The sequence below is a fragment of the Chlorocebus sabaeus genome, chromosome 21 (genome assembly GCF_047675955.1).
Source record: "Chlorocebus sabaeus isolate Y175 chromosome 21, mChlSab1.0.hap1, whole genome shotgun sequence".
NCBI lineage: Eukaryota > Metazoa > Chordata > Mammalia > Primates > Cercopithecidae > Chlorocebus > Chlorocebus sabaeus.
This window is the reverse complement of record NC_132924.1, coordinates 118,914,099-118,924,768: the sequence shown is the minus strand read 5'-3', so window position 1 is coordinate 118,924,768 and position 10,670 is coordinate 118,914,099. Positions and strand designations below refer to the sequence as shown.

The following is a 10,670-nucleotide window of genomic DNA, read 5'->3' as shown; positions in this document are numbered from 1 at the left end:
TCAGATCTGTTCAGATATTTTGCCTATTTTAAAATTGGAAATTGTACTTTTTGTTTCCTTACTGTTGAGTTTTAATCATTATTTGTATATTTTGGATACAAGTCTTTTATCAGACAGGTGACTTTCAAATATTTTCCTCATTCTTTGGCTTTTGTTTTGATTATCTTAACAGTGTCTTTCACAAAGCAAATTTTACTTTTAACATAGTTCAACTTATGACTTTTCTCTTTCATGAAAAATGTTTGGTCTTTTATTTTAAAATACATAGCTAAACCCAGTATCACCTTTCTTCTATATTTTCTTGCAGAATTTTCTGATTTTTAAGTTTACATTTGGATCTATAATGCATTTAAAATAATGTTTTGTCTATAATGCATTTAGAATGTTATATCTGTGTTTAGGTTCAATTATTACATAGACGTGTCTAATTTTTCGAGCACATTTTCTTGAAAAAACTTTGCCCATTGAATTGCCTTTGCTTCTTTGCCAAAAATCAGTCGACTGTTTGTAAGGGTGTATTTTTGAGCTTTTTTTTTTTTGGACAGGAAGTAGAATTTATTGGTGGGTATTAAGTGGGGGCAGCATATTGGAAGCCCTCATGAGTGCAGGGCCCGCCATCTGTCCAGAGGACCACGATTGGGGATGTACTTGACCCCACAGCCATCTGGGATGAGCCGCTTTTCAGCCACCATGTCTTCAAATTCATCAGCATTGAACTTGGTGAAGCCCCACTTCTTTGAGATGTGGATCTTCTGGCGGCCAGGAAACTTGAACTTGACCCTGCGCAGGGCCTCAATCACATGCTCCTTGCTCTGCAGCTTGGTGCGGATGGACATGATAACTTGGCCAATGTGAACCTTGGCCACAGTGCCCTGGGACTTTCCAAAAGCACCTCGCATGCCTGTTTGGAGCCTGTCAGCCCCAGCACATGACAAAATCTTGTTCATGCGGATGACGTGGAAGAGGTGGAGCCGCACCCGGATATGGAAGCCATCCTTGCCACAACTTTTTACCATGTACTTACTGGCACAAATTCGGGCAGCCTCCAGGGCTTCAGAGGACAGCTGCTCATATTCATCTGACACCATGTGGCCACAGAGCTGAAACTCATCCACTTTTGCCTTCTTCCGCCCCAGGTCAAAGATGCGAATCTTGGCATCAGGGACACCTCGGCAGAAGCGAGACTTTGGGTACGGCTTGTTCTTACAATACCGGTAACAACGGGCGGGGCTGCGGCCCATGGCGACACCAGGATCTTCAGTGGGGCGCCGAAGGGAAAGAGCTTGAGCTTTATATTCTATTCCGTTGATCTATGTGTCTATTCTTTGACCAATACCATGCATTCTTGATTACTGTATCTTTATTGCAAGTCTTACAGTTGGGCAATGTGAGCCTCCAAATTCGTTCTTTTCCTTCAAAATGTTCTCGGCTATTGTAGGTTTTCCCCCTTTCAGTACATATTTTAGAATTAGTTTTTGATATACACAAAATATCTTCTTATGATTTTGACTGTAACTGTGTTGAATAAATAGAATGATTTGAAAATTGACATATTAGCAGTATTGAGTCTTCCATTCCATGACACAGAATATCTTTGCATTTATTTAGATCTTTTATTTCTGTCATCAGAGTTTGTGCATGTAGATATATCCTACATATAGATCCTATATACATAGTGTTAGATTTATCCTGGAGTATTTCATATTTCTGATACATTTATATTTTGTATTATTGTCTTTAATTTCAATTACTTCATTGTTGGTATATCAAAAAGTAACTGACTTTGTATATTTATCTTGATTCCTATGACATTGCTTTACTTGAACATTAGTTTCACTTCTTTTGTTGGTCTTTGGAGTTTCTGCACAGGAAATCTTGTCATCTCTGGACAATTAAAGTTCGATTTCTTTTTCAATATCTGTATGTTTTCATTCCTTTTCTTGTATTTTATCATTAAATAGACTTTCAGTATGAGTTTTGAATAGAAGTAAACAAGGTATTTTTGCCCTGTTCCTGAACATGAGGAAAATGTCCAGATTCTTAATACTACATATGCTATTAACTGTATGTTTTTTGTAGATATTCTTTATCAGGTTTAGGAAATTCTCCTCCTTCGTTGAAAGTTTTATCTTGCCTGAATACTGGCTTTTGTCAAAGGATTCTTTCACATGAATTGATCTGATAATATTGTTATCATATTTCTTATTAGCCTGTTGATGTGGTGGATTATTTTAATTTACTTTTGGATAATGAACCAGTCCTATATATCTGAAACAAATTTCACTTGGTGATAAAATTATTTTTATGAATTATTCCATTACATTTGCTAATATTTTGGGGAAGTATGTTGCATCTGTGTTGATGAGAGATATTGGTGTTTAATTTTTCTTTCTTGTAATGTCTTTAATCTGGTTTTGTTATTCAGATAGTGCTGACCTAATAAAATGAGTTAAAAAGTGTTCTCTCTCCTTCCATTTTTTGTTGAGATTTTGGAGGGTTAGTATCATTTTTTTCCTTAAATGGTGGAATTCAAAGGTCATGATGTAATATGGGCCTATTGCTTTCTATTTTGGAAGGCCACTAATTGTGGATTCACTTGTGTTCTCAGAGTATACTTTGTATGATTTCTGCTCTTTTAAATTTGGTAAAGTTTGTATTCTGGCATTATGGGGTAGCGTATTCTTTAAATGTAAATTAGATCAAGGTGATTGATAGTGCTTTTCAGATCAATCATATCCTTAGTGGTTTTCTGCCTATGTGGTCTATCAATTATTAAAAAGAGGTGCTAAAATACAGAATTGTAAGAGTGGATTCGTCTGTTTGTCTTATTTCAGTTCTGTCTGTACTGATCCTTGTATTTTGATGTTCCATTGTTAGGTGCATAAGGTTTAAGATTTTTATATTTTCCTGGATAATAGACCTTTCTCTCATTATTTTATGGATCTCCTTATTTCTGATAAGATTTATTCTAAGTCCTTCTTTATCTGAAAATGGTATAGATTTTACCTTTAATTAGCATTCTGATGTATTTTTCTCCATCCTTTTACTTTTAACCTATTTTAACCTTTACATTTAAAGTAGACTGTGCTATTTTCATAGTGTTGTGGATTAAATATTTTGTTTAAGTAAACTGATTTAACTGAAGTAAATATAAACACAAGAAATTTCTGTATGAAATGACAAAAGAGAATTGAGCCTATATTTGGTACTTTTGTTGATTACCGTGGAAATTAATTTCTTCTGACAACCAATCTAGAAAAAATAATATTCTTCAACTGAAGACTTTTTCCTATTTTAGCAATCTAATTTTCTTCATGTAACTCTTAATTCAAAATTATATTTCCCCATGCTGATGTTAATCCCTTATTCTTACTTTATTATTATTCATATTGCACATTTGACACTAATGTTCAATTCTGTTTTCTTTTGTGATTCTGAATTATATTCTTTTTATTAATTTAAAACTTAATATCTTTTCTTATAATTTTTGTGAGTTTCTGAGCTCATTAATTTGTTGCTTAAAAATGCTACTCTAAAGACTATTCAAGCATTTTTATTAGTATGAAACATAGTTCAATGTATTAAAACTACAAATTTGAATATAGAACATCTAATCTATATATATGATCAAATTTATTGAGCTTATTAATTAAACTTATACACATTCAACATGCAGACTTACCATTACAATTAAGCTTTTATAAGATCATTTTATTTTCACACAAGTATAGGAGAAAAATGCAGTTTTTATTTTAATTTTTTTCTTACTGTTCATTTTCTTCCTGAGGAATCCTGCTTTCCCATGTTAGTTTGTAATTACCTTTCATATTCCATCTTTTAGTTCTGAGCAAATATTTCTGATGCAAAGTGTCTAAGTGTCTTCATTGTGTACTAGAAACTGAGTTATTGACATTAAGTTAAGGTGTATTTTCAAATGGGTTTTTCATTATTTGAACTCAAGCTATGTCTTATACAAACCGTCAGGGGAGGAAAGTTATTTGTGTTCTTGTCCTTACATGTATTTTTGTCTTAGTTATTTTTTTTTTTAATAGGGTCTCATAGCTGCCCAGACTGAAATGCAGTGGCATGATCTTGGCTCACTGCAACCTCCACCTCTGGGGCTCAAGTGATCCCTCCACCTCAGCTGGGACCGCAGGCACATGCCACCACACTGGGCTAACGTTTGTACTTTCCTGTGTGTGTGTAGAGATGAGGTTTCACCAGGTTGCTCAGGCTGCTCTGGAAATCCTGACCACTGATTCACGTGCCTTGGCCTCCCAAAGTGCAGGGATTACGAGTGTGAGCCACATGCACAGCGTTTTTTAGTTAAAATGTTGACAAGACATTTTATCCAGATGAATGTTTAAAAAGTTACCGCATGTTCTGCAGACATTACTAACCCATTGTAATAATCAAAGTATCATTGATCATGATACTTACTAAAGGGAATTCCACTACCAATAATTTGATGTCAGTATGTGAGATGACTTTTTTGCCTAAACAAAGTGTTTGTTCACTCTCTAATTTAAAAAGATTAATAATGTTGTAAGCCTAGGTATCTTTGCGCTTATCCTTCAAAATAGTTACTTTTGTAGTTATTTAAATATCTGTTTTTTTCTCCTTCTGATTAAAAACTTTTAGTCTAATACAGAATATGTCAAAAATATTCACTCCCTTGTAACTGCGGTAAAAACTTCATTCCAGATTCAATGAATGAATCATGTATTTGACAGTTACAATGTGTTGGCCATTCTGGTTAACTGCAGGGCTTTAATGATGAAATAAGCATGAGATTTACCCTCAAGGATTTCAAAGTCTCCAAATTAGAACCACATGAAAAATGGAAAACTGACCTGGGATGGTATGAGAGCAGAGATCCTGGAAAGTAAGTTGCTGTAAAACATAAGAAAGTCCATTCCTGAAGCAAAGAATAAGACTTATTCAAATCTATGACCAGTGAGCCTAGCTTAATGCTAACAGCATTAGCATATGGTAACTGAAAGTGCAGGACAGAAAGTCACAGTTTAAATTCCTGCTCGCCCAGCCACTAGTTATATATACCTTGGGAAAGTTACTTAGCTTTTCTAAGGTAACTGCAGGATTTAAACCTTCATATATGTGTGTGTGTGTATATATATATAGCCAACTGAGTACATATATACATATATGTACATATGTATATATGTTATTTAAATGTTTGTCTAAATATCTGTTTACATATATTATATATACATATATGTACATATATATATGTATCCAGTTGGCTATATATATACACACACACACATATGAAGGTTTAAATCCTGCAGTTACCTTAGAAAAGCTAACTTTCCCAACATACATATAACTACTGTTATATAGTTATATATAGTGTTCCCAAGGTATATATAACTAATATATATATCTATATATAGTGACAACATGTTTGTTGTCATGATACTTTCCAAAAGTGAATTCCACTACCAATAATTTGATGTCAGTATGTGAGATGACCTTTTTGCCTAAACAAAATGTTTGTTCACTCCCTAATTTAAAAAGTGTAATAATGTTGTAAGCCTATGTATCTTTGTGCTTATCATATATATACACACACACATACACACACACATATATAGTGACAACATATATATATATATATATAGTGACAAAATGTTTGCCTAAATATATTCTGCTTTTCCTGTAGCAAATAATAAGAGAGTTATTGAAATGGAGAAGATTAAAATGGCTCTGAAAACCATGATAAAAGTCGGGTAGAGGTGTCAATGAAAGCAGTAATAGATGAGATCTATAAACATATGAATAACTTCGAAAAAGATAAACTTTTTTATTTTGAAGTAGCAGAAGAGAATAAAGAGAAAGAACAAAACTAATGTGCAGTTTGCATGATTCATTAAGGGAGAAATAGAGCCTCCTTTAAAGGGCATGATTACTGGTTTCATGGCGTTTGACCTGTGCAATCTCACAGGCCCCAATTGAGAAGTTTCCGATCTTGCTTTATTGCTCTGCTGTCAGCATTTAAAAATTCTTAATTTATGAACAATAAAACCTATGGTTTTTTTTTATTATTTTGCAGTAGCCCTGGAAATTATGTTGCTAGTCCTGAGTGCTTCTGTTTTCTTCAAGAAGGTATAAGGGGGGCTATTTTTTAAAGAGAGAAGCATAGAGTTGAAGGATTTTAACAAATATTGTGGATAATAGGTTATTATGTCTCTAATAAAATGTAAATGACTGATTAACGGCAAAGAATTGTTTGGACTTTGGGAAAATGAATCTATGGGTATCTTATTCTTGGCTTCAGAGAATACAGAGATTCTAGGAGCATGGGAGTGGAAGGGAGTTTGAGGGGATAAGACAAGGAGAGAGATTTGATTCAACTATCAAGAATGAAAACAGGAAGTATTTATCCCAAGGCTTGCATCCCCAGTTGGTCAAATAGTTATTCTATAGGGCATTAACTTCTCTGAACTTAATCCTGTGCAGCATAGACACAAAGCTCTGGGGTAGAAACAGATTATCAATGATTGGGGCATTAAGTGAGGATCTCCTATGTTGTGAAGCTGTCCAGAGCCAGCAAAAGTTGTTCTTTCCAGCAGTGGCTGAAATAAAAAAGAGATGAGGCTGAGAGGATCTGAAAGAGAGATGAAGATCATCTGAGGTAGCTCAATGACTGATTTCCAGAAATTTTCTGTGAGCCAAGGACCAGAATAGAGAAATTGTGTTGTAAAGATGGCAGCGGTGTGAAACATGCCCAGTGAAAGACTGAGTAGTGCTAGGAAGTTCAGAAATTAAGTTTCCAGGAAGGGTTGAGTGAGTGTAGGAAGTGGACAGTGGAGTAGGGGAGAACAAGCATTTGCTTAGTCATGCATTTAAAGAGATTTTGGAGGGAATTCAATACTGAGCTTAAAAACAGACCAGTGATATCTAAAGTGTACAGGAGATGAGAGTGAGAAGATTCATGGAAGGGAAGACAAAGAGGGATCTGCCTGGTCCCTCAATATGGAGATTGAAGGTACAGAGAAGGTGACCGGGGAAAACATGGGTTGAATTGTGCCCCATTGTTGAATAATTATATGATATAAATGTCAAATCAGGAGACACAGATGATGATGGTGCATTAATGAACTATCTTTACATGGTTAAGAAGCAAGAAACAGGAGAATCGCTTCATCTTCCATTGCATTGGAGAAAAATATGGCACTTCCATAGAAAGAACTCTTTAAGATTTGGAGTCTTAAAGTTAGCATTAGAATTAGCTTAAAATGATTGTATAAATGATCAAAATTAAATAACTAGGATACATTTTCAGACAAATCATAAGACTAATCAGAACAATAAACAGAATGTGATGTAATATTCTTGATATTATAGGAACACAAAAGCTGTACCGTTAGGCAGTTAGTATCCGGGAGAAAGACCTGTAGTTCTTATTAAAGCTGTTTCCAGGAAATTCCTGCCAAAGATTCTAGGAATTTATCAACAAGAAGTTTTCAGTTAAGTTTTCTTTTAATGCTGAATTTCACTGTGGGTGAAAACAGGATAAAGGGAGCTGGGGATGGACTACAGGAATTCTCAGCAACATAGGTCTTTCCCTCATCATGGTGCCTCTTTAAAGGGATTGGCACACCTTGCCTTGCCCTTCCATCTAATATTTTATCCTTCCTCTTTCTATTTTAATTACCTAACCATATTTAATGAACTTTCAAAAGTTAAATTATGTTTCTTTTATACACACGAGTTGTAATAGTGTGGCAGGCCTGGTATTACTAACTCAGGTCTCCATAACAACTGTTTCAGCATTGACTGAATGGTTAAGTTAAACATTGAAAGTTGAAAGAACCAGTGCCCTTATACAAAGGCTGAAATGCAACAAAAGTCCACCAAGAGTTTGCCTAGGCCTTTCCTGGGCCTTGAAACATGACAAGATAATGAAGGAATTCTTAATAGAACCCATTTAGGATTAAATATGTTTTATTGGGGTCCTGAAGAAACTCCCCAGGCCTCCACAAACAAGTTTATTGGGGGTCTGAAGGAACTCCCCAAACTTCCCGGATTTAGCGGGAGGTGAGATAAGGGTAATCATTCCAGCACTTGTCCCCATTTAGATTAAATAAATTTACTGAGGCTCCGGTAGGTCTTCCAGTGGGTCCAGGAAGGTCTTCAGGACTCTGATCTTAGTTATAATTAAAATAAGTTAATCACTTACGTCTTTAGATGAATGCACACTTGCACATAGACACATAGTTTAGAAAGTATATAAGCTCTAGAAAAGCTTTGTAATTTTGAGTTGGTCTGGTGATAATTTCCAGGACTTCTCGCTATAACTGGTTACTGAAATAAAAATTCTATTGAATAGGACACCACATTTAATAAATGGTTCTGGGAATATTAGCTAGCCATATGCAGAAGAATAAAACTGTACTCATACTTCTTACCATATATAAAAATTTACTCAAGATGGATTAAAAACCTAAAGGTAAGACATGAAGCTATAAAAATATTAGAAAAAAAAAAAACCTCTTCTGAATGTTGGCCTAGGTAAAGAATTTGTGACCAACCCCTTAAAAGCAAATGCAACAAAAACAAAAATAGACAAATGAGACTTAATTAAATTTAAATGCTTCTGCACAGCAAAACAATCAACAAAATGAACAGGTAACTTACAGAATGGGGAAAAGGCTTGCAAACTATGGGATTCAACAAAGGGCTAATATCCAGAATCTACTAAAGGAGCTCAGATAGCTTAACAAGAAAACAAACAAATAACCCCATTACAAACTGGCAAAGGACGTGAACAGACATTTTTCAAAAGAAGGAATAGAAGCAGCCAACAAACACATGAAAAAAGGCTGAACATCCCTAATTATCAGATAAATGCGAATTAAAACCACACTGAGATACTGTCCTACACCAGCGAGAATGACTATTATTAATAAGTCAAAAAACAACAGATATTGGCAAGGATGCAGAGAAAAGGGAACATTTATATACTGTTAGTGAGAATGCAAATTAGTACAATTTGTAAGGAAAATAGTTTGGAGATTTCTCAAAGAACTAATGGTAGAACTATCATTCCATCCAGCAATCACACCGTGGCATATATACTCAAAGGGAAATCAATTACTTTGTCAAAAAGACACCGCATCCATATGTTTATCACAGTACTATTCACGACAGCAGTCGTGGAATCAAACTAACTGCCCATCAGTGGATGATTGGATTTTTAAAATGTGGTATCTGTATACTGTAGAAAGTATTCTATCGATAAACCATAAAAGTAAATGAAATCTGGTCTTTTTCAGCAACATGGATGGAACTGGAAGCCATTATTCTTAGTGAAATGACTCAGAAACAGAAAAAAATAAAAAAAAAAGCTATTCTTACTTATAAGTGGGAGCTAAACAATGGGCACACAGACATAAATAGTAGAATAATAGATAATTGAGTCTACAAAGGCAGTTGGGTGGAATGGGGGTAATGGCTGAAAAGTTACCTATTGGCTACAATGTTCACTATTCAAGTGATGGGTACACGAAAAGCCCAGGCTTCTCCACTACACAATATATGGATGTAAGAAATCTACATTTTTTTACCCCAAAAATATATAAAAATTTTAAAAATGAGGAAATAATCACAATAAATAAATAAAAATAAGGGAATACATGAATGAATTAGGAAACAGATAAAGCAATCGAGAAAAAATATGTCAAAAATGGTTCTTTGGAATTTTAGTAAAGTTTGTAAATATGTAGTAAGACGGATCAGGAATTAAAGAGAGTAATGGAGATAGGTATAGAATTTCTCAAAAGCTTGAACAAAGAATAGAACATTACAACAAATCCACCCATCACTAAAAGATAAGTAAGGAGCTGCAATGAAGTGTTTTATTCCAATTAACATGCCACCTTGAATGAAAGACTCATTACCTAAATTACAAAACTGAACCAACTGAAAACAGGAATAAATATAAAATTGGAATATTCTTATATCTGTTAAAGACACTGACCTTTTAATTAAAGCTTTTCCACCAGCAAACTTACAGCCCAGTTGGCTATAAGGCAAACTCTATCAATGTTTAAAGGAAGAAATCATACCAATTTCACACAAACTCTTTCAGAAAACAGAAGAGGCCAGATTCCTTTCCAAGTCATTTTACATGCCTCATTATTCTGATACTAAAGCCTGACAAAAACATTAAAAAATAAGAAAAATTATAGAATCATTATCTTTTTGAACATAGGTACACATATCCTGTACATACTGGCAAATCAAATTCAACATCATTTAAATGCCATATATAAAAACCCTACCTAGAATGCAACGTTGGTTCAGCAGTTGAAAATTAACAGCATAACAGGATAATGCAGAAATATCATATAATCCTCACAATACATGAAGAATAGGCATTTGAAGATTCTGACACAAATTGTTAAAAAGATCTTAGCAAATAAAGAATAGAAGGACATTTCCTTAATCTGTTATAGGGTATATGTTAAAAACCCACAACTAAAGTACAACATAATATGAAAACATTGAACGTCTTCCTCTAAGACAGGGAAGAAGGCAACTAAATGCACTTTCACCATTTCTATTCCAGATTGTACTGGAAATTCTAGCCAGGCACAATACAATGAGAAAAAGAAATACAAGACGTAAATTATAAAGTAAAATGA

The 10,670-nt window shown here is 34.3% G+C and overlaps 1 protein-coding gene across 1 annotated transcript; it reads right to left on the bottom strand.

The window, feature by feature from the left end:
- Positions 1 to 543: 543 nt before the first annotated feature.
- Positions 544 to 1,295, bottom strand: LOC103227167 (large ribosomal subunit protein uL16-like). The gene has a single exon (XM_037990893.2). The coding sequence runs from the start codon at positions 1,239 to 1,241 to the stop codon at positions 597 to 599; it is 645 nt and encodes a 214-aa protein (XP_037846821.1). The 5' UTR covers positions 1,242 to 1,295; the 3' UTR covers positions 544 to 596.
- Between the last annotated feature and the right edge of the window lie 9,375 nt (positions 1,296 to 10,670).

Excerpts from the sequence above, each read along its gene's own strand:
- LOC103227167 (XM_037990893.2), bottom strand. The coding sequence starts at position 1,241 with ATGGGCCGCAGCCCCGCCCGTTGTTACCGGTATTGTAAGAACAAGCCG.